The 23,017-nt window shown below is 56.9% G+C and overlaps 4 protein-coding genes across 11 annotated transcripts in view; 1 reads left to right on the top strand and 3 right to left on the bottom strand.

Annotated features, from left to right (window-relative positions):
• RNF123 (ring finger protein 123) overlaps positions 1-12,442 on the top strand; it is a 47,863-nt gene extending 35,421 nt beyond the window's left edge. For 3 of the 4 annotated variants that reach the window (XM_050979249.1, XM_050979251.1, XM_050979250.1), the window contains exons 36-39: positions 11,121-11,263; positions 11,580-11,686; positions 11,786-11,871; positions 11,976-12,442. In XM_050979249.1, coding sequence (XP_050835206.1) covers positions 11,121-11,263; positions 11,580-11,686; positions 11,786-11,871; positions 11,976-12,075 — 436 coding nt within the window. In that variant the 3' untranslated portion in view covers positions 12,076-12,442. The remainder of the gene's footprint in view (positions 1-11,120; positions 11,264-11,579; positions 11,687-11,785; positions 11,872-11,975) is intronic. The other variant, XM_050979252.1, reaches the window with a different exon arrangement.
• Positions 6,897-11,112, bottom strand: AMIGO3 (adhesion molecule with Ig like domain 3). Its single transcript, XM_050979253.1, has one exon. The coding sequence runs from the start codon at positions 9,452-9,454 to the stop codon at positions 7,808-7,810; it is 1,647 nt and encodes a 548-aa protein (XP_050835210.1). The 5' UTR covers positions 9,455-11,112; the 3' UTR covers positions 6,897-7,807.
• Positions 12,443-12,516: 74 nt separating the features above from the next.
• On the bottom strand, positions 12,517-14,746 carry GMPPB (GDP-mannose pyrophosphorylase B). Of its 2 annotated transcripts, none has more exons than XM_009090991.3 (8): positions 14,548-14,746; positions 14,402-14,482; positions 14,280-14,328; positions 13,582-13,883; positions 13,427-13,505; positions 13,205-13,332; positions 12,841-13,023; positions 12,517-12,706 (listed from the first exon to the last, which is right to left on the bottom strand). In XM_009090991.3, the coding sequence occupies exons 1-8, from the start codon at positions 14,674-14,676 to the stop codon at positions 12,575-12,577; spliced, it is 1,083 nt and encodes a 360-aa protein (XP_009089239.1). In that variant the 5' UTR covers positions 14,677-14,746; the 3' UTR covers positions 12,517-12,574. The 2 variants fall into 2 exon arrangements, with proteins under 2 accessions (XP_009089239.1, XP_050835211.1); XM_050979254.1 differs by having other exon boundaries at positions 14,552-14,680.
• A 445-nt stretch (positions 14,747-15,191) lies between these two features.
• IP6K1 (inositol hexakisphosphate kinase 1) overlaps positions 15,192-23,017 on the bottom strand; it is a 37,012-nt gene continuing 29,186 nt past the window's right edge. For 3 of the 4 annotated variants that reach the window (XM_009090994.4, XM_018914964.3, XM_050979267.1), the window contains 4 exons: positions 20,824-21,034; positions 20,057-20,241; positions 18,588-18,763; positions 15,192-17,719 (listed from right to left, as the gene is read on the bottom strand). In XM_009090994.4, the coding sequence (XP_009089242.1) occupies positions 17,210-17,719; positions 18,588-18,763; positions 20,057-20,241; positions 20,824-21,034 (1,082 nt within the window). In that variant the 3' untranslated portion in view covers positions 15,192-17,209. The remainder of the gene's footprint in view (positions 17,720-18,587; positions 18,764-20,056; positions 20,242-20,823; positions 21,035-23,017) is intronic. The other variant, XM_009090993.4, reaches the window with a different exon arrangement.

Below are 23,017 nucleotides of genomic sequence, written 5' to 3'. Positions count from 1 at the left end.
ATGTGACAGAGCTGTGCTGATGTGGTGACACATCAAAGTGCTGCAGCAGACAGTGATGGCTGGAAGGGAGCTCATTGGAGCCCCTTCACCCTGGGCCCTCTTAGGAAGGCATCAGAATGTGTGCAGGGCTCTCTGGCTGCCCAGAACTGTGCCACAAAGGTGAGGTGAGTCTTCTCCAGGCACTTGGGTGATGCTGATTTTAAGATGGAACAAATCTTGTCTTTACAGTAGCCAATTATTCAGAGAGGCAGCACTAGGAGAGTGTTGTGGCTGGACAAAGCCAGGGCTGACCTGATCATTTATGTGTCTGTGTCTGCTTGTACTGAGTCCTGCAAATAGATTTATTCAGACACTGCAGCCCTGCCCTTGCTGTCTCCCAGTGTCATTTGCAGGTGTCTTGCCTGGTCACTGTTTGCTGTAGGCTGCTGTAGATGGGGCTCTTCTGTCTGTGCTGCACATGCTGCTTGTTTTCATGTTTGGAGAACACAATAGTGTCTGGGTTTGCAGAGAGCAGAGTCCCATCTGGCTGAGCAGCTCAGCCCTGCAGCCAGTCTTTCAGCTTCTTCTCTCAAGGACTCAAAGATGTACACAAATATATCTAATTATAACCTGCCTCCTGTGGCTGCTGCACCAGTCTTACAGCCCCAAGTGTGACAGTGTCAAAACCTGGGCACAAGGTCATTGATCAGTGGCCTTTCTGGGCTGTGAACAGAGGTGGATTTTGCATGCCCTCAGAACCTTGCTCTGTGGAGAGGGCAAACATTGTGAATTTGCTTCCACAACTAGACACTTCTTCCTGAAGGGAAGGGGGATGTGATAAAACACTTCCCTGCATGCCAGGATGAGAAGTCCTTCCCTGCCTGTCTCTCCATTGAACATGTGTCCCAGCCCAGGTCACTTGTCAGGTCAAAATGGGGAAGGGGAAGGGTTGTCCCTCAGTTTATCAAACTCCAAAGAGCACTGGGAACATGTTAGTGGGATTTCAGTCACATCCTTCTTAGCTTGCAGGGAGTTTTGAAGAGACAGAAAGCTTCCAGACTCTATTCTTTCCCTGAAAAGCCTGTTGTGCTTTGGGTTTGTGAATTCCAGGCAGCCAGTGTCATCACCAAGTGGCACTGTCCCCTGTGTGCCAGCAGCATCCTTCATGCCTTGGGCTGCACCATCACAAACCAGAGACACTGTGCTCAAGGGAATTGGCAAGTCTCTGATGTTCAAGGGCTTTGTAGTCACTTCCCTGGGCACTGGAAAGGAGAAATAAATGCAAAATAGTGGAATGATGTGTGAAAAGCATCATGTCCTTAAGGTGGACCTGACTGAGCAGGAGAAGCAGAAGGTGGAACAGGAGGAAGCCCAGGGAAAAATATCCATAAAGCAAAATTCTTCTGTGTGATTTTGCAAAGCCATGCACTAAACCTGAGGTTTGGTACGTCAGTGATCTATAAAAGGCAAACAAATATTGCAGGGGAGCCACTGAGGTCAATCAAGACAAAAGAACCAGGGCAGGCAGTGTGGAGATCTCTACTACTGCCTGAGCAGAGGGGATGGCAGAGACCAGGCAGAGATCACAGGCAGAGTGCCATGGGGAAGGGAGCACTGAGCCCCCACAGGCAGAGTGCCATGGGGAAGGGAGCACTGAGCCCCCACAGGCAGAGTGCCATGGGGAAGGGAGCACTGAGCCCCCACAGGCAGAGTGCCATGGGGAAGGGAGCACTGAGCCCCCACGCTCTTGGCAGCACTCTGAATTGAGGACTGGGTGTTGCACCCCACTTACAGAGCTGTTCTGCTCTGTGCAGCCACACTGGGAAATGGCAAACAGGTATAGGATGGAGAAAATCAAAGCACTGAGGCTTTTCTGCTGCCTTTGTATTCCTTGAGGTCTGAGCCGTGGTTTCATCCTCTGTCCAAGGCATCATCACCACAGGGTGCTGAAACCTGAGAGGTGCAGCTGGGGTAGCAGATAACTACCTGGGCTAGCAATCACCCCAAACCCAGGGAGGTGGTGCCTGTCCATGCTGGCTAGCCCAGAGCACAGCAATGGAAAGCATCTGTATCCAGGTGCATGAGTTAGAGGAATGGAACAGGAGAATTCAAACTCTCCTCCTTACACTCTCATGGAAGATGATTGCCATGGCTGAAGTGATTTAAAGGGTCCTCTATGTAACCAGGCTCTCCAGAGCAGGCCCATTTGCATGAACTCATCTGCAGACAGCTTTCTTCTTTCCTTTCTCTCTCTCAGTGCAGCAAGCAGGATAATAGGACAGGCTTTTGTCCTTCCCCAGAAGCACTCTGCCTGGGCAGTGCTGCAAGCTGGTCAAAATCTCTTCCAGGTCCCATTTGATAACTCCCAGATTGAGACAAATCAGTAACAAAGAGATTTTCCAACCCACATTTGCATGTAGGAACATCCCTGTGGGAATTATCAGGGACAGGGTGACCCTGACTGGTTCCCTGTGAGGAGGCTGTGCCCCAGAGAATGAGGGCAGGGACAGGACCTTGGGAGACTTCCTTGCCTTGGCTGTGCATTTTCTGGTTGCCTCTAACCCAGTAAGCAGGCACTTGGTTGGAAGGTGCTGCAAACATCTGGGACAGAGGAAATGGGCTCATCTGGTGGTGAAGGAACAAAGTCCCATTTATGGGACAAGAACATTGCAGTGGGGAAGTTAAGTATATAAGTAAGAGCCAGGGCCCTGCCAACTCATCCAATCGTGTTCTCAGGCTGCAATCAGATGCCTCAGCTTCTCCTTTCCCAGCACAGGACACTCATCCAGGCATTGAGTCCTCTTGCTGTGGACTCCTGGCATCAAGCAGAGCCATTAAGCACAAGGAAAGGGAGCATTGCCCAGGCTGGGCTGTGGGGAGAGAGCTGATCCATCATTCCCCGTGGACCCTGGATGGAGCAGGCTGTGCTTTTGAGGGAGCAGAGGTGCATTTCCTTGCTGGCTCAGGCAGGATGGGCTGGTGCTGCTTGTGGTGAGTGCCTCCTCCTCAGGTCTGAGAGCTGTTGGGCAACACTGGGGAGTGTCAGGGGCTGGCAGGGCCGTGGGCAGGGATGTCCCTTTGCTCCCTTCTGCAGCCTTAATGCCTGAGCAGGGAGGAGAGGAAATCTGCCAGGCTGAGCCAGGAGCTGGGCTGAATCCACACCACAGACCCTGGCTGTCTTCAGGCAGTATCATCCCTCTGTTTGTCTGCTTGCTAAATAATTGAGCAGATTTTCTCTTAAGCCTTTTTCAGAGTGAGCTAATGGAGCAGTGCTGGCCAGAGCTGGTGTCAGGATCCTGGTGAGAGCCAGTGGCAGGGGAAGGGGTGAGGTCCAGAGGTGAGGCTGTGCTCCCCTGTGTGTGAGGCCATGCTGTAATTAGGACTGGCTTTGTGGGAAGTGGCCATCCCAGAGCGGGAATGAGCTGTGTTGTGTCAGGGCAGGGCCACTGCTCTGCTCCTTGGGCTTCCCCCATGCTCCCTCCATCCTCTCAGAGGCAGGGAGGTGATGCTGTCTGGGTGAGGAGAGGGTTGGGGCAAGTCCTAAAGAGCCTTCAAGGTGCATCTCCAGGGACTTCTGCATGAGGGATGGAGAAGACAGGAGGAAAAGCACTGTGCTCACCAGAATCAAGGTGGTACTGGCCATCAGAGCACAGGACAGGGATCTTGGACCAGAAACAACCATGCTGAGCCAGTGGGATGCTGAGCAGGAGCCAGTGGGACCTGCCAGAAGCAGCAGTGGGCTGGTGTGATGTTGGGATATTTCTGTCTGAGTCTCTGCACTCCTCTCCTTTGCAAACTATGGATGAGTGCAGAGAGATGGGCTGGGAGGAGACAAAGGAGTTCCTGGGGCAGAAGCAACACACTGGTGAGCGGAAAGGTAAGGAGGCACAAGACTGGGTGGAAGAGGAAGGCTAATAGACTGCTCAGTTGCTAAATTGTTTTGGGATCACCTCCACTGGAAGGTCAGAAGATCCCAGCCTGCAGATTCCTAATCAGCCTGGCCACCCACCTGAGTGCTCAAGTGCTTCTGGGACCCTGGGGGCTTGGCTGGACCTGTGGACATGGCAGTTTTCTGCTTAGTTCCTAGAAGACTTAGTAATTAATTTGGGATCCCTTAAACTCTAATGCTCCCTCAACAGTGTTGGTGAGCAAGCTGTTGTGGAAGGAGGGGCAGGAGTAGACATTTCATGGACCATACAGTCTAAAGGAGTCCTTGGTACCTTGCCCTAAAAGGTAAAACTAAAAAACTCAGAAAAAAACTCAAAAAATTGGTGGTACTGCAGTTTTGCAGTGTGTAACATCAGGGTGAGTGTGAGCCAGAGCACAGAAGAATTATTAGCTCTGGCCTAGGTTTCATGGTTAAAAAAGAGTGTGGTCAGTGTTTTTACAAGCTGCCAGCTCCAAGTGCTGCATCCTGAGTGATGGGACTGCCAGGGCTGTCCCAGCCCCTTGGGGCTATCAGGCACGTGCTGGGAGGCAGGAGCAGGCCTTATGCTGGCCAGCACCAGGCTTTGCTGATTTGAGCTCTCTGGAAAACTGTGAGCATCATAAAGAAAGGATCCAGGCCCTGCCGTGTCTATCCTTGGTGACAGGAGGACAGGATGGGACTGGCAGTCAGTGCACCCCCGTTGTCCTGGCTGAGGTGTGAAGTGCCAGAGACAGGAGTCAGTGTTGGACACTGGTCCCCAAAGCTAGTCCTTATCCCAGAGCTGGTCCTTATCCCAGAGCTGGTCCTTATCCCAGAGCTGGTCCTTATCCCAGAGCTAGTCCTTATCCCAGAGCTGGTCCTTATCCCAGAGCTGGTCCTTATCCCAGAGCTAGTCCTTTTCCCAGAGCTAGTCCTTATCCCAGAGCTAGTCCTTATCCCAGAGCTGGTCCTTATCCCAGAGCTGGTCCTTATCCCCACACACACTGGCACAGGTCCCTGTGTGCCAGGGCCAGGGAGCTCTGTGCTGACCCCTTACTTTGCCCTGCAGAGTCAAGGAGCAGGAGGAAGGTTTGGCAGGGAGCCAGGGGTGTAATGGTGGAGATGGCTGCCAAGAGAGGACAGTGTATTCCTTGGGGAAGATCCATTAGGTTTCCCAGCTCCTGCTGACAGAGGCTTTGCTCCTGGCTGTTTTTCCTTGCTGAGATGTTCTGCCTTTCAGGCTGCTTAATGAACTGCTTCAACAGTTCAAACCACCTCCCAGTGCTCATTGGATCAGCAGTGTGGTGGTGTGGGATCCTTCTGAGCATCAGGAATGTGTGAAAAACAGCAGCAGGACTTTCCCGGGTAGAGGCAGAGGGATCCCTTGAGGGCAGCACAGATACAAATCTCAGAGCAAGGCCCTGGGGAACAAGCCTCAGCTTTCCTGCAGGGATAGGAGAATTGCAGCCAGCCTAGGAGAGCTCTCCTGAGCTTTCCCCAATCTTCAGTTATTATCCTCAGCTGAGGTTGCAGGTTTGTAGGAGCACTAATACCTGGGAAGCTGGTGTTAGCAGTGGGGAAGGGGAAGATTCTTGGGGAGACAGACAAGAATGGTGATAATGGGTGGGTAACATCCACTCTGGGTGCTGGGGCCCAGAGCAGCATTTCATCTTTCCTTCTGGAGGAAGATGTGCTTAGATGTGGCACATGCTCTGGCACAGGCTTGGCACTGTCTCAGCAGGTGCAGGCCACACTCGGGTCAGTGCCCTTGTCTGGCTGGGCCCTGGCTGCAGTCAGCTGGCTCTCTTCTCTTTCCCAGACATTCCCAGGTTAATGTCAAACCTTCCTGCCCATGGGATCCCTGCCTGGGTGCAAAGCCAGGGGTGATGGCAGCAGCTCAGCTCCACCCTCAAGGTGCCGCTCCCTCTGTGTCCGACACTGGCACACCTCAGCAGCCCCCGTGTGGCTGGCACGGTGTCCTGGCCCGTCAGAACACTGCACTAACACGAGGTGACAGGGCCAGCGAGGGCACGGCCAGCGGGGGCTGTCGCTGTGCATCCGTCACCTCCGCCTGCCGCGGGGCACGGAGCTGCACAAAGTCACGGCAGGAGCGGCACTGGGAGGCCAGGCTGCCGCAGGAGAGCTGCTCTCCCAGGCACTCACACCTCCTTGGATGGAGGGGCAGTACTGACAATTTATTTAGGCACAAAGTTGAGTTTTTGCTAGGAAAAAAGCTGTTTCCTAGCCAGAGAAGTTGAAAGGATGTGTGCTAGTATGGTCTCAATGCTACAGGGTTCTTCCCCTCCTGCCAGTCACGGGGCTGCCAGCAGCTCTTGGGACCAGAGCTCAGCCATGAGAGGGGGCTGCAGGTCTCTGAAGGGTCCTGCCCTCCCCTGTGCTGTGTGTGATGGGCACATGCTCCTGCTCCAGCTGTGGTTGGAACACTGGTGACTGGAAGATGGATAGGATACTCTTATCCCTCTGTGGGATCAGACAGGCATTTTGGGGGGGGCAGAACCACTCCCTCTTTCAGGAAGAGGGAAGGGTGGATGCCAGGGAAGGCAGCACATGGGAAACGAGTGGGGGGCTCCATCTGCAGGGAGCACCAGAGCTTTGCCAAAGGCAGTCCCAAAGGCAGTGCCCACCCCTAGTGGTATCTTTCCCCTGCTTCTAAAGCCTGCTTGTTCCTTTCGGGGCTGGACGTGCCCTCGTGTCAGTCAGTGCTGCTCCTTCCCCAGCTCCCAGGCATCATTTAGGGGACATGCCCTCCCAAGGACAAACCACTGACTGCTTCTCTCTCACCAGCAGCACACCATCAACACATTTAACCCCCTTGCCAAGGCCACCTGAAGGCCGTTTGATGGGAACATAGGCTGCCAGTCCAGTACAGGTCACCTGGTTCTGTGTGCTGGGCCTGCAGGAATTCAGGGCTCCCTCAGCCCTCAGCCTCCCACCGCTGTGCCCCTGAGCTGCACACTGCTGCAAGGGCAAGGAGACACACAGCCCAGCGTGAGCTTAAAAAAATAGGCATTTTTATTCCAATGGAACTAGAGAATTACGACCCAGGAGAGGAGAGGATTACTCACATTTATCGATAGGCTGATTGGGTTACTGCCTAAATAGCTGTGCTTGAGCAGCGTGTCCGCCTCAAGGAGAAGCAGCGGAGGAGCGCGTGGTGCATAGGAGACCTCGGTGTCCTTGGTGGCACGGCGAGCTCTGAGCAGTGCGGGCTGGGGCGCTGTGTCTCTTCACCTCATCCTGCCTTGACGATTTACAGCTGCTTGGGAAGCAAAAGCTTGTAAGGTTTGCTTGGCTGCGTGGCTGGTCAGGCACCGAGCTCCATCCCTCCTGCATGGCCACGTCTGGGGAGGGGTGTGGGGGTGTGTACCCGTTTGTGACAGGGTCACAGTCCCCTGCTCCCAGCCATGACATGCTGATGGCGACCGGCGTGTGCTGGGAGAGGACGGTAGCATCACCATTCCTGAGAACCCTGGCATGAGCCAGGACAGTGTCTCACTTGTCACAGCTATGCCTTGGCCTGGGAGGTCTGTGGCAGTGGTGTCAGGTAGGGCATCTCATGTCTGAGGACATGACAGACCCATGGCAGACCTGGTGTCACATTAGGGAGGGCAGGTGCCCAAATGAAGGGGTATTTCTCCAGCATGCTGGGTTCATCAGCGTTACCCTTGTGCTAACAAGGCCATTGCCAGCAGATTATGCAAGGCGCTCTTGCTGGGCACCAATGTGCCTGTGGCCCAAAACCCACCAGGAGCCCGTGGCTGAAGCGGTTGTGGGTGATGTCAGTCACTCCCGTCGGTCGTGGTCAAGCCAGGAACTCAGGATGCCCAATAATCCTGATCTAGCAGCGATGGAGGAGACCAGCTCTCGGGAGGCCTCGGCTCTGCTCCCAGCTCTGTCCCACTAAGACACAATGGGGGTATCAGAAAAGACAGAGCTGATGGACTCTGAGTCCGACTTGAGCTGCAGGACCTTGGGGTGCTTGGGGTCGGGGAAGTCCTCGCCGAGGGCCAGGCGGATCTTGCCGTTCTGTGTCTCCCTGATGGGCTCGAGGAAGACGACGTGTTTGTTGGCGCTGGCCTTGCGGTTTGGCCCGTCAGTGGCAGGGGGAGTGGTGCTGAGGATGGAGGACTGGGCACTGCACTCCTGCGGGGGGCTCAGCGGGGCCGGCTTCTTGCAGCAGCCCAGGCAGCGGCACGGCGTGAGGTACAAGTAGATGATCACCAGCACCAGGCTCACAATGCAGCCCAGCAGGGTCGTGAGGCCAGTGCTGAAGGTCTCCCCAGCTGCCTTGGGGTAGAGGATGGTCATGTTGAACTCACACATCCTGCTGAAGTTGTAGGGGCTGTTCATGGCCAAGCCTACGTAGACCCCCGAGAGCCAGGGCTTGGCTGCGGCGATCCTCAGGCTGCCATTGCGATAGACCTCCAGGGAGCGATTGCTGTTCCCCGGGTGTTTGATGGGCTCATGGTAAGGGGTGATCCACATGGAGGTGGTGGCAGTCTGCGGCAGGCTGCTGTTACTGGTGTTACAGGTGAGCAGGACAGGCTGGCCCACCACCACCTCCAAGTGCGAGAGGTGTGCGTCTTCGGTGCTCGCCGAGCAGTTCTCAAACATGTCTCTGTGTTTGAGGAACTTGATCAGGGAGCGGGGCGCGTTGTCAGACACCTTGCAGGTGTGTTCCTCAGAGAAATCTTTCACGGAGCTGAAACCTCGCTGATTCCAGCGCTGAAGCATCAGGTAGAGCGCGCAGCTGCACCTGACGGGGTTGTTGTGCAGGTACAAGCCATTGCCAATGTTTTCGGGCAGAGCTGCCAGCACATCCACGGGGATGCTGCTCAGGCTGTTGGAGGAGAGGTCCAGCGTGCGGAGCTTGTGGATTCCCAGCCCCTGCACAGCATGGAAGGGAAAGGTGGTCAGGTTGTTCCAGCTCAGGTAGACTTTCCGCAGATCACTCAGCTTGGCAAAGGCGTTTTCATCCACCCGCTTGATGTGGTTGTCGTAGAGCAGCAGCTCCTCCAGGCTCACCAGTGCCTCGAAGTAGTGCCTCTCCACAGCTTGCAGGTGGTTGGAGGACATGTCCAGGTGCCGCAGGAAGGAGGCATTGTGGAAAGCCCACGGAGAAAGGTCCCGAATCTGGTTGTGGCTAATGTGAAGGGCCTCGAGGTGCGGGAGGGCGGCCAGCCAGTGGTCGTGGAGCCGGGTGAGGGCATTGTGGCTGAGGTCCAGCGTGCTGGTGGTGGGCGGCAGTGCCTGGGGCACCCGCTGCAGCATCTGCCGGCTGCAGCTCAGCAGGTCGGAGGTGCAGATGCAGGCGTCGGGGCAGCGGTGGGGCTGCGGGGAGGCTCGGGGGGTGCACAGCTGGAGCAGCAGCAGGAACAGCTTTGCCACCCCCGGCCAGACCGAGTCCACGGTTGCCGGCGAGGACATTGTGGCGGGCAGAAGCCTCTGTACAGCCCGGCGGCACAGCCAGGCTCTATGAGACGCGAGAAAAAAATCTGCCGCCGTCTTTCGTCTCTCCCCCAGCGCTGGCTTGGCTCTACCAAGCATCCACAGACGCCCTTTTGCACTCCGCGAAAGAGGATCCCGATTCCAGCCGTGGGGCTAGAAAAGACCTAAAGGGCGGCATCGCCCTGCCCGGCTCTGCCGCGGCTCACCCGAGACTACCTCGTACCTGCACAGCCGGCGGCCGGGGACTGCCGGGGGCCGGGGAGGAGCCGGCGATCACCATCGGGGGCCTGAGGCGTTCGGGCGCTCCGGGGCTGTGTGTCGGGCTCGGCGGGCGCCTCGCTGCGTCTTGGAGCTGCTCATCCCTGGAGTGCGAAGTTTCTCAGGGCTCATCCGCACGCTGCGACCTCCGGGGAGCATCCGTCCTGGGCAGCATCTCCGGGAGCCGGGCGCGCTCCGGGAGCGCGGTCCCGCTCCTGCCCCTATTTACGGGCGGGCGGTGCGCGGCGAGGGGGCCGGGCGGGATCTCATTGGCCCCGGCGCGGGGAGTGGTGGCCGCGGCGGTGGCCCTGGCTCGGTCCCTGTCCCCTTCCCTGGCCGTGGCCCGCCCTGCGGGTGGGCAGAGCGATGCGCAGCCAGCACCGACCCTGCGTGGTCGCTCGTCCCCAGGGGGGCTGAGGACCACTTCGGCCGTACAGGTGTGCAGCCGCCGGGGAGCCGCGACCGGCTGTAATCCATAAAGCGGCTGCTCCGCCGCTGCCCAGCCTCTGGCAGAATGCTGGAATAAACCCGTCACCTCTGGGAGCACCTCGTGTTACATCCTGCACACAGTGCAGGGAGTGGGGATGGCGGTCACCCCCCGGTGCTGCTTCTCTCCCAGCCGCAGTCCTTCTTGCTCCCTAATCCTCATCACCCCACGGCCTGGGAACTCCCCAGCACCCCCGGCCCTGGGGTGAGCAGGGGGGCTGAGCCCGGTGGGGTCCCCACGGCAGAGGGGGTGCCACGGGCTGCTGATGAGGAAGGAGTGGCCATAGGGTGAAGGACACGCAGGAATGTCATTATCCAGAGCTCAGGCAGTTTAGTGGGAAGAGGAGAGCTGGGGAATTGTTTTCCATTAGGGCAGCAAAAAGCTAATTTGGCGGCTGCGGCTGCTGCGAGACAAGGGGCTGTTAACCCCCTGTGCCCTGGCTCAGCCTGTGCTGACTGGCTGCTCCCTTGCCCCTCCTGCTGCTGGGGCGGCTCTGCTTGCCCCTGGGCTGGCCACGGAGCCAGCTCTGCTCCTTGCCAGGGACTGTTACCAGGCACTGGTGCCCAAGGGAGACACTCATTAAGGCGACCTTCATCCGTCCTGGCTGTGCCCACTGAAATCATGGAGGGCCATGACTCCTCCTTCCTGCCTTTTTGAGGGGACCCGCTTACCCTGAGCACACCCTGAGCTGTTCTGTGGGTGCAGGAGGGCCCCAGCCCCTGGCATGAGGCTCTGCAGAGCATCTCCCCTCAGGTGCTGTGACCAAGGGCAGTGCTGGATGCTTCAGCTGCCCTGCAGCAACCCCAGGCTCGGTCACTGGCCCGAGGGCTGCAGCCTCAGCAAGTGCTGAAGCACCACATCGATCCCCAAGCCTCTGAGTCGGGGTGGCAGAGGAGGGGGAGGATGGCTGCTGCTCTTTGGCTGCATTTGAGCATGTTCCCCTGGACCGGGGGGACACCAGCTGGGGATGCTGGTGTGGGAACACAGGGTGGGTTGTCTGAGGCCTGTGTTCCTTGGCAGGACCGAGCGTGCCACCGCAGTGCTGCTGGCAGATCCCTGCTTCCAGCTGCGCTCCATCCAGTACCTGCTGGGCCACGCCGAGCCCTCGGCCCTGGCTGCAGCCGCCCCGGCCACGGACAAGCGCCACTTCTCCCTGCACACCTGTAAGTGTTGGCACTGCACTGGGAGCTGGGGTCTGCTCACCTCCCACAGCTGGGGAGGGAGGAATGGGGCTGCTGGTGTCTGTGTCCCCTGCAACATCCCAGCCCTTTTAGTCTTGGGGACAGGTGTCTATGCCCTCCTCTACCACCCCAGGGGCAGCACTTTGGATGGGGATGTATCCAGTGCCAGCCAGTAGTTCTGCCCTTCTCAGTGTCCAACGCTCCCTGTCCTGCTGGTCCCCAAGGGCAGCTACACCCCCTGCATCACTCAGCAGCCTCAGAACAGCCTTAGGGTCCCATTCACCACACACACACCCAGTTTGCTCCCCAGACACAGAGTACATCAGTACTGAGGAGCTGACAAAGGTGGAAAAGATGCTGAACCATCTGAGTGAGGAGTCTAAGCAGGCAGCTGCAACCACACTGGTGAGTCCTCCCCCTGCCCCGGCCCTGCCCCAGTCCTTGACAGCAGGCCTGGGACACGGGACTTTGGATGGCACTGCTAACTCCTGGTAACCCCCACAGCCCACCAGCGAGGAAGACCTGTGCCCCATCTGCTACGCACACCCCATCTCGGCCATCTTCAGGCCCTGCTCCCACAAGTCGTGCAAGTGAGTAGCTCCCCTGTTTGACCTCCACCAGGATGACTGCCAGCCCCTGGCCCTGCCCTGTGCCGTGTGGGTGGGGGCTGATGCACTTTCCTCCTCTGTCCCAGAGCCTGCATCAACCAGCACCTGATGAACAACAAGGACTGCTTCTTCTGTAAGGCCACCATCACAGGGGTGGACGACTTCACCAAGCCAGCCAGCTCGTAGAGCCCAGCCCCACACCATGGGCTCCCCCAGCGGAGCGGGGCAGCCCCCCCCCTCACACTGCCTTCTCCCCAAACGCTTGCCCTGCTCAGGGCTGTGGGACCCTCACCCAGAGGGTCAGGACCCAGCACGGGGCAGCAGCGTGAGGCGGGAGGGCTGCAGGGTGGGAAAGGCAGGTGCCCAGCAGCCTCTCTGCCCCCGGGGCCGTTCTCAGGGAGGAGAGCCCAAGGCCTCGGCTCTGCAGCAGTGCTGGGAACAAACGAGAGCCCAGGGCCAGGGCAGGGGGGCTGGGCTGGGCATTTGGGCTGTTAACTTGCCCCTGGCTGGGGGCTGACTTCATGAAAAACAGCATTAAATTATTCTTCCTTAATGTGGTGCCCTGAGAGATGGGAAAGGAAAGGCCCCCGGTGTTGGTGCTGCACTCAGGTGATGCTTAACAGGAAATGGAAATATAAATATTTAATCCAAGGAGAGCTGGAAGTGCAGGGCCTGCTGGGGGCTGCTACATGATGATGCGTGGCTCTGGCACAGACTCGGCGATGGATTTGTGTGGCAGCACGTTGGCCCCGTTGAGGTAGAGCTCGTCGTTGACGATGACATCCTCGCCCAGCACAGTCACGTTCTCCATGCGCACCTGCCCCAGAGAGGCCCTGTCACATCCCTGGGCTTGGGCTCCTGCCTGCAGGGACCACATCCCTGCAGCCGCCCAAGGAGGTGGGAGGGCAAGAGCTGAGTCCCAGTCCCCTGCGGGGGCACCCGTGTCCTCACCCACTGCCCCACGGAGCAGCTCCAGCCCACGATGCAGGACTCCAGCCAGGAATGGGAGCGGATGCGGGCCCCTTCCAGCACAGTGCAGCGTTTGATGCGCACCCCGTCCTCCACCACCACGCCGGCCCCGATCGTCACGTTGGGGCCGATGACACAGTTTGCCCCAATCTTGGCACTGGGGTCCTGGAAGGAAGAGGGCCCATGCCAGGGTCGGGAGGGCAGACAGCTCTTGGCATAGCCCATGCCACTTTGCCAGCCAGGGAAGAGGAGGGCACAGCTTGAGGATGGCAGCGAGGACAGTGGTGGGACAAGGCAGAGAGCTCATGACGTGCCCCAGGCTGGCGTGCTGGGGGCTGGCACTTACCACCAGCACATTCCCTACGACACCGGGCCCCGAGTGCAGCTTCTCGGGGTGCTGAGCCCGCAGCGCTTGCAGGTACATGCACATGCCCGTAAGGAAATCCTTTGGCTGCCCAATGTCCATCCAGAAGCCTGTGGGGACAAAGCCACGGTGACAGCCCCCAGCGTGAGGGTGGCAGTGCAGGCAAGACCCCTGATGGTGCCTGCAGAGTGCACAGGGCCTTACCCTGTAGCTCCATGGCGTAGAGCTGCCCATCCTGTGCCATGGCTGGGAAGATCTCCTTCTCGATGGAGGTGGGGCGCAGCTGCGAGAACAGGGCACAGGGCTGAGCAGGGGGCACAGCCCCTCAGCCTGGCCCAGCCTGGCACCCTGGCTCGTACCTGGATGCGTTGCAAGATGCCAGGGTTAAATATGTAGAGGCCGGCGTTGATCTTGTTGGACACAAAGACGCGCGGCTTCTCCACGAAGCGGCAGATGCGGCCGGTGTCGGCCTCGCACACCACCACACCGTACTTGGCCGGCTCTTCCACGCGGGTCACCACCAGTGAGCCCTCGCCTCCGTGCTGCCGGTGGAAACGGGCCAGCGCCGCGAAGGGGAACTCGCAGATCACGTCGCTGTTGAGGACAAAGAAGGGCTCCCCGTCCTCGGCCAGCAGGTCCCGCGCCAGCGCCAGCGGCCCCGCTGCGCGGCCGTGAGTGAGGCCGCAGGGACGTGGTGAGCCCGGGTCCTGCTGGCCCCACCTCTGCTCGTCCCAGCATCCCTCCCAAGTCCCCAGTTCCCTCTGGCTTCTCACCCGGCCCGCTGTCCCTGGTTCTGCCCATGTCCATCCTGGCATACCCCTCCTGATTCCCCTGCTCCTGCCGGCCCTATCCATCCATAGTCATGCTGCTGCCCATGGTGTCCCCCAGCCCTACCCATCCATACCCACCTCATGGCCACGATGCCCCCCCTCCCAGCGTCTCTAGCCGTGCCGTATCCATCCCGGTGTCCCCCCCTAGCACCCACCCTGCTGTCCCTGGACTTCCTCCATGCCGCCTGCGCCCGCCCTCCAGCCCCAAGCTCCCGCCCGAATCCTACCTGTGCCCAGCGGCTCCTTCTCGTGGGACATAGAGATGCGGATGCCAAGCTGCGGGCACAGGGTGAGCGGCGGGACAGGCCGGGTAAGGGGGGGAGGAGGGAGGAGACGGAAGGGCTCTTACCCGTTGTTCCTGCTCCCTCATAGCGGCCTCCAGCGCGTCCGACATGTAGCTCACCGCCAGCACCACATGGCTGACGCCCGCCTGCGGGAGCGCGGGTCAGCCGGCGGCGGGGCGGTCCCCGCGCCCCCCGCACCCCGCGCCCCCACCTGCCGGAGAGCTTCAAGCTGGTGGAGCAGCACCGCCTTGTTGCAGAACTCCACCAGCGGCTTCGGCCGGCTCAGGGTCAGAGGCCGAAGCCGCGTCCCGAAGCCGCCAACCAGGATCAGCGCCCGCATCCCCCGCGTCCCGCGTCTCACGCCAGCGCCCGCACCGACACGTCAGCGCCGGGCGCGCCGGGCGCGTCACGGCCGCGCAGCACCGCCCCGCCCGCTGGGCCCGCCTCCACCGGCTCCTACCGCCCGCCCCCGACACACCGCCTTCCCGCCCGGCTCCTACCGCCCGCCCCCGACACACCGCCTTCCCGCCCGGCTCCTACCGCCGGCCCCCGACACACCGCCTTCCCGCCCGGCTCCTACCGCCCGCCCCCGACACACCGCCTTCCCGCCCGGCTCCTACCGCCCGCCCTGCACACTCCCCCGCCCAACAGGGTCTTAACACCCGCCCAGGGCCCATGGCCGTAGGTTGCTGCAGCCACCGCACCCTGCCCGCGGCGCCCTCGGGACGCAGCAGCCACAGGGCGACCCCGATGAGAGGCGAGCAGCGGCCACAGCCGCACCGGGCGGGGACGTTCATCCAAACCCCCTAAACCCATCCCCAAGGTTCAGACGGCGGGAGAGGCAGGCACGGCACGCCGCGGACAAAAACAGATCCTTTAATGGTTTTTGGTTCTCTGTGAAGCACAAACAGGGTGGTTATTCATGTAAAAACAAACGGGGCCAAGGCTATGTACAAGCTGTGGAGTCCCACCGCGGTGGTCCGAGGGGAGAGAGGCGGCTCCCACTGAGCACCGGCAGCGTGGCCCATCCGTCACGGCCCAGTGAGGCGGGGAAAGGCAGGAATGAGCGCGGGGGGGACAGCAAGGGGCTCTCCCGGCGGTGGGGCCTGACCCACCCAAGCATAGCCCGCGGGGACAAGGACATGCAGAGGTGGGCGGCAATGGGCCACGCAAGGGCAGGGCCAGGGAATAATGCGGGTGTTGTGGGTACCTACACCCCTGCACCCACCCAGCCTCGCTGCCTCCTGCAAACCTGCTCCCTGAAAATCCTGCGAGTCCTGGCAAGGTAGGGACCCACAGGAGCAATGAAGTAACCCAGTGCAGGGCAGCGTGCCATGGATAAAGGTCCTTCTCCAGAGGATGGAAGGGGAGCAGTGGCTTGGGCAGGCTTTGAGGAGCTGGGAGACAGGCAGAGAAATGGGGCAGCTCTCCTGTCCCCTCACACACCAGTGCCACAAACCTGTGCCTGAGATGTGGCAGCCGTGCTTTCCGAGTGGCCTCTGCGCACATGGAGTCGGCACACATGCGACATGCGAGTATTCCCCAAACAAGCATCCCTGAAGTAAAAAAAAAAAACCAACCCTGGCCTTGTGGGTACACAGGGTAATGGTAATGCCATGGAACAAGTCAGTGAGAGTCAAAGGGAGCAGCCAGGGCCCCAGCACAGAAACAGAAGCTGAGGTGGAGCAGGGTTCGGTCCGGTACCACCAGGCCACAGTATCAAACGTTAATTCCTCATCAAAGGAGGCTGGGGACATTTATTTTGGGAGACACTGACTCCGTGAAGCAAAGCTCAACAGTCAGGCAGTGGTACTGAACAGTCAAGACAGTGGCTCTCACTGCTCAGCGAGGTCACCCCCTCACCTGGCCTCTAGAGACCCTCATGGAGGAGATGGGGATCAGCCCTAAGCCTCAGCCTCCCCTTCCACCACCTCCAGACCCGTTGGAAGAGCAGGGCCTGGGGGCAGAGGGTCCCCGGGGGAAGAGGGCAGCTTTGTGCTGGAGGGACATACTCTGTACTTTAGAGGGGAAGGGTTGAAATGGTCCGAAATGCCCCACTGCACAGCTGGGGTCATGTTAACTGCTACAGATACTATTGCTAGCCCACGAGCTGAGTGCTTTCAAGTCAGTGGTCCAGGGCAGAGTCACTGCTGCAGAGCCCTGTGCCTGCCCATGCCATGTCATGCCATCAAGGAGCGAGCAGACACCAGGCTCAAGCACAGCTCCAGGTGTGTGGCATTCTCTCCGGGCCACAGCTCTGCCAGGGATTGCATTTGGTCATTTCATTTCTGTGTTTGGGGTAGATACTCACAGTGCCCAAACAGCAGAAAAAGGCAGCATCAAAAGCAAAGCCCCACTGGCAAAACCCAGGGCAGAGCCAGCGACACCAAACACAGGGACCGGCACCTGACTTCTCACCGGTGGCCTCACAGATGCTGCCAACTGTCAGGCAAGTGCCCTTTCCAAACAAATTCAAAGGAAAAATTCAAAGGGGAAGCTCCCGAGACAGAAGGCTCCTCACACCAGAGCTCCAGCCTCGTCAAGAGCCCTGGGCTCTCCTGCTTTCTCTTCCCTATGTCCAGGTCCTCCCTCCAGAAGACACACATGATAAGCGAAGAACCAGGACACCTGACAGCCAGCAGGCATCTACAGAGCCTCCTCCAGAAGGCAGAACAAGTGCGGTCAGAACCATCCGGTCAGCATGAGGAGTTCTTCCATCCTGCCTCACCTCAGCTCTTCTATCCAAGTACATTTAAAAAACAACAGAGCGATACAGTTGTTTAAAACCAAATTTGTCTGTGTTTTTCCTGTGGTAGTGGGTGGTCTTTTCTGCTCCTGCCACCAGGACAAGAATAAGAGGCCACAGCCCAGAGCTACTGGTTTTCCTCACGCATCTGTTCCATGATGTTGATGAGGCTTTCCAGCCCGAACACGTAGCCCATGTCGGGTCCGTCGTGCACAGTGGGGTCGTCGCGGAAGCCCTTGAAGGTGCTGTGCGCAAAGTCAATCATGCGCACGTCCACCTTGGGCTGGGCCGAGGAGCCGGGCTCCGAGCCGCCGCTGTCCTGGAGGCTCTCCGGGACCGAGCCCTCCCCGCGCTTCAGGCGCGCCTCCAGCCGGCGCTCCAGCAAGGGCCCCGCGTGGCTGTCCTTCCCGTCGTAGATGATGAGGAGGGAGCTGGAGTAGAAGCGGTAGGAGGCCTGTCTCTCCAAAACCGCCTTCAGGCTGCGCAGCTTGGCGAGAATAGGCTCAAAGAGGTCCTTGCGCAGCTCAATGCCGTTGTGCAGATACTGGTAGAGGGCGTTGCGGAAGCCTTCGATGGAAAGGCCGCGCCCATAGTATTTATTCCTGCATAAGTAATGCCCCGTGTCCAGCTGATAAACCTGGAACACCAAAGGAAATGCACATCAAGTGGGAGCGACGGGCTAAGGCCACGCAGAGAGCCCTGAGCTGTCCTGAACTGACAGGGCAGAGGGAACTCATCCTATCCCCATTATGATTGAGTGGGAGCAGGACACAGCTCTGCCCATTCCCTGCATCCCAGAGCAGCTCATGGGTGCTGCCCAGGGGCATACTCAGGATGTCTGAGCACTAGTCCTCTTCCAGGACACCCAAAAGGGGCTCACGAGTCCCAGTGCCCCAAAAAGGCATGACCCAACTGACCCCAAGAGTTAAAAAGCCAAGTCTTACAGCAACTCAGACAATCCTCTGGCAGGAGGAGCTGCTGACACCTATTGCCATTACGTGGCAAGTGATTAATGATGAGCCCTCATTGCTTCAGAGTCTGTGGGCAGAGATTTGAGTTTACAAGATCTGGTTCCTTCAGCAGGTGGGGAAAGGAGCAATTATTGCACAACAGCAAACCCTTGTGCACAGGCCCAGGCACAGCAGAGCAACTTTTTAACAATCAGTGCAGTATAGAAGGAAATGTCAGACACTTCCATCCCCAAGCATGGGGGATGTCAGACACTTCATCCCCATTCTGGCTGAACACTAAGCCACAAAAATAATTTTATTAGAAAATCCCCTAACTGTCTGTGAACAAAGGAGCTCTGGACAAAGGAGGTCATCTCAGGGAAAGCAGGTTGATTTGTTTTAGGCTTAGAAATGAAGACTAAAATAGCATGAATGCTGCTGTACCTACCTGCAGAGGGAGGTTCAAACTCAGTGCTCAGCAGGAAAGACTAACTGGGAGGCTTAATGCAGCTGTGAAAAGGAAGGTACAGCATCTGCAGCCTGGGCGATCCCTACCTGCATCCCACACACACGCACACCCAAGGTGGCAGAAGTGCTCTGTTCACACTTCTTCATCTGCCGAGCAGCCTTCTCCTCAGAGGCATCATCTCCATGCTGTCTGGTCCCCATCTTCAGATCAAGCACACAGGGAAGCTTGAAGTGATGCACCACGTTCTCCAGCAACAGGAACTCTGGGATATGTGTCAAGGAGAGCTCACCCACCACAGACACCCGAGGGCCACCACAGACAGGGACCTGGGCCAGCAGGAGATAGGGCTGGACAACAAACAGGAACCAAAGAACAGACAAGACAAACAGCTTGGTGAGCTGAAGAAAAGGACAAAACACAAACAGTGGACCCAGACTTTCACAGCTGGGAGAAGGAAACAGCCTAGAAAGTGGAACAGCCAACAGCAGGAAGGTCACACGCAGTTGTACTGGAAATTCAGAGGGGAAACTGAAAAGCAAAACACTGGTGTCAGGAAGGACATAGTATGCCAGTAGGAATTGCTGATCCATTAAGAGAGAGCTTAAAGTCTAATCAAATTAGCCATCTGACCATATGGATAAACAATACAAAGCCCACAGACTGAAAACTCAAGGGTCAAGTAATGGCAGGGTTGGCTTGTCCAGAACAGCAGCACTGCCCAACACACAGGGGGGAACTGGGGAGGTGACAAAGCCAGGAAACAGAACAGTAACAGGAGCCCTCTGTCACTAGCACACAATGGGCAAGCCCCTGCACTGGGGCACAGCACTGAGAACACACCCCAGGCCCTCTGTACAGCAACTTGTTCCAAAAGGGGGAAAAACACCCTGAAAGTTTGCCCTAAGGAGTCCCACAGGGCACAGATCAACATGTAAAACCTGAAATGGCAACCAGAGCACAGCTGGATTAAACATGCAAGAGCAGAACTGTGCTGGTTTAGAAAGAGGAACTTCATAAAAATAAGGAAGTGTGCTTAAAAAGGAGAGGGCAGCCGAGAATGACTTCTCTGCAAGTGATGCAAGCTATTTAAAAATAAAATCTGGTGTCTCCAAGCTCACACTTGAGAACTGGAGAAGGAAGCCCAGGCACTTAAAATGATGAATACAGCTATTAAAAGTAAGCTTGTTTCTATGTGAGGAAAGCAGAATCCAGGTGAAACAAAATAACCCTGCAAGCTGGCAAGTTCAGCAAAAGCAGAAGGAGTCATTTGTGAAGGCACAGAAAACAAACCCATCTTCAACCATATGAAGAAGTCAGTCAGACTGCCTGAAGGTGGACTGATATCTTTAGGGCCCCTTCCAATCCAAACCATTCTATGATTCATTAGTGTCACAGTATGGGAAGCAGGAAGGAACAGCTAAAAGGAACATGTAACTCAACTGTGGTTGAGGACAGAAATGCCAAGGGAAATGCAAGCCTGGCTGCCTGAGGCACAAATGGGTAAGGGTAGGGCAGCAGCAGTCTGACACACCCAGCTGTGCTTCCCAAAGGATACTGTACATCTTCCGGTCCTTGGACTCTGACCGCATGCGGCTCAGCTGCTGCTTGTGGCAGCGCAGGCTCCAGGGGTTATAGCTGATCTTCTCAGAGCTCAGGCCGCTGTTCCCATCCAACATCTGAAATGGAACATCTGAGTGGATGTGCAAGTCCACCCTGGGACTCTTCGTTTCCTGGATGCTGCTGGTGGAAAGACAGAACAAACCTGCCCGTTAGAATCCATCAGTTCTTCACACACAAATGTCACATCCTCCCCTGGCATGCAACCATCTCCTGTTCCTTCTCCTGCTGCACAAAATGCAAATCTTCTAACAGCAAATCCTCACCAATACCCTGGGCTGTGGACCCATGCTCCAGGATCTGGTCTATTTAATATCTCTGCCAATAGAGCAAACAAGAACACTTGCTCCTTGGAAGCTCTGGCTGGGTTGAGGTGGTAGAGGACCCATATTCAAAACACCCTGGGAAGAAACCCCTGGGTTAATAACCAGGTGGACTGAAGAGTGTTCAAATCTGCTCTGTATGCTTTGGTTCCACATCTGATACACTGCCAACACTTACCCTGCACTAGAAGCATTTCATATGGATGAATTGGTCTTGAACCCAGCAAAACTCCTGACACAGTCTGCAGTGCCAAAATCTGCTGGGCTAGCAAGTGCACAACGGCCTGACCACCTTAAGGAATTGCAGAACATCCTCATCCAAAGGAGTAAGGGAGCAAGAACCCCCGATATTCGTGCTGTCACTGGGCCCTCCAAATTTTACCTTTCGTTGCTGCTACTGGCCAGGCCAGGCTTCTCCTCCTTGTGCTCGGTGCCGCTGCTTGACCTGTGAAGGCTCCGGCGCGAGTGCTTGCGCCGTGGCTGGTCCCTCTCTGGCAGATCATCCTGCTCCAGAGCCTCATTCTCCACATAGGGATAGGCCACCAGGTTAATGTAGCCATCACTGTCTCCCTCAAAACAGACAGACACCACACCTGCCAGGAAGAAGCGACACATCAGTTCTCCTGGAGGAGGGAATGCACAACCATTATCAACCAAATGTTCTGCAGGAGAGAGGAAAACGCAGAGAAGCAAAGCAAGCCCAGAGCAATGAAAGAGGGGGAAGCTCTGCCACCACAGGAAATAAGGACAAAAGTGCAGCTGGTAGGCTGAGGGTGTGATTTATTTCCTTCCTTCAGTCTTGCAGCAAATGTCAAACTGGAGAGAGTCAATACAGTCTGCCAAGATGCTGAGGGGAGCAAAGCATGTAAAATAATATCTGGTTTGTTTGGATAAGTACTGATGTCCTGCAGAAGCGTTCCTGCTGTTGACAGGAACATCACTGGCCAAGCAGGACTGTGCTTTCTCTGCTAAAGGAGCTTTCCAGTATCAGAGCAATGAAGTACAGAGCCCTAAGGCTGAGGTGGTAACTGTCACTCTTATCACAAGTCAGCCAGTCTCACAAAAAAGGGATCTGTAAAGGACCAGGCCTTCCTAGCAATAAAAACAGGGGACTCTAGAAGCATAACTACCTCTGCCAAGTGCAGGCAAGCAGGACCATGTGTCCTGTCCACTTTCACCTTCTGAAGGCTCCTGGAAAGCACCACAGTCCAAGGGAAGTTACAGATCTTCCCCAGCACAGACTCAGAATGTATGTGGCCAGCCACAGAGCAGGACCGCTGACACTTCCAGTTAGGGCTGACATCTTAATTTCTGGGACTACTGCCCCAGCCCTGAAAATGAGGCCATCAGCCCATCTCCTGAAGTGCAATGACAAAATGTTTCATTATCTTGTCACTAGTATTGACTAGCTGCCAGGAGTTTCAAATGACAGATGCACTGAATCAAATAATTTCTCACAAACATGAGGAAACCTTGCCCTGTCCAGCTGATGCAGGCCATCCTGTTCACGTCCTTCTTTTCTCCTTATCAGCACAAAACAATGTTAACAAGGTTCAGGGGGCTGAAACACGACTCCAGAATGTCACTACATAAATGCTACTAAAGTGCTGCCTGGATGTGCTCAAGATACCTCTGTGAAGTCTTACAAGCATCCAAGTAGCATCCAAGTGCTCAGACAGAAAATATCATACCCAGTGTTCCTCTCCCCCAGATCAGTCAGATTTCTAGGACTATGAGGAAACTGCACAGGATGAAATCTCACACTGGGAGGGACGTGCACATCCCATGCCATTAGGGTACCAGGAAGTACCTGACCTCAAGAAGACAAGAGTCCATATGGACTATCAGCTTCATTGGTTTTAAACACACCTCCCCAAGAAAAACTCACGTCATATGGACTCTAGGAACTACACAGGCTTCAGTGGGATTTCTGATGGGACACTAGAGCACCATGTGCCCCCAGAATGGCCAGAGGGCTAAGAGAGGACCCATCTGTTGCAGACTGCTCCCCTCACCCATGACAACCTGTGTGCAGACACGGGGAGGGAAGCTGACACTGCTTTGAGACAGTGAGGCTGCAACCAGATGCAAAGGCAAGACTCTGAACAGATGGCTGTCCCAGCTGTCTGTAAAGCCCCAGTGCCACATGGAGACACAGCAGCAGAGGGAACAGGAACACTGAGCCCCTCAGAAGCCTACCTGACCACATCACCATCCTGAACACAAACACACAAGGCTGGAAGCCTATCGAGCCTCTCAAAGACACAGCTGAGCTGCCAACCTCCTACAATGACACAGGCACTGGAAAATTCCACTCCTTCAAAGCAGCTGGGGACAAGGTCGCACCTCAGCACTGGGAAAGCCGTACTTCCTGCTTCAGCAGCTTGCTGCTATGGGTCCATAAAAGAGATGGGATAAGGAAGCAATAAATTATGGAACTGGAACGTGCAAATGCTCATTCTACGATCTGTCTTCATTAGCTCAAGGTCAAGGCTGTAATTGACAATAACTTGGTAATAAAACTGCTTCAGTTACACATCCATAATCCTAAACTTTGGACTACCACTGTCACACTG

Source organism: Serinus canaria, chromosome 12 (genome assembly GCF_022539315.1).
Source record: "Serinus canaria isolate serCan28SL12 chromosome 12, serCan2020, whole genome shotgun sequence".
Classification (NCBI taxonomy): Eukaryota; Metazoa; Chordata; class Aves; order Passeriformes; family Fringillidae; genus Serinus; species Serinus canaria.
The sequence above is the reverse complement of the archived record's forward strand: the minus strand, read 5'-3'. Positions and strand labels throughout refer to the sequence as shown.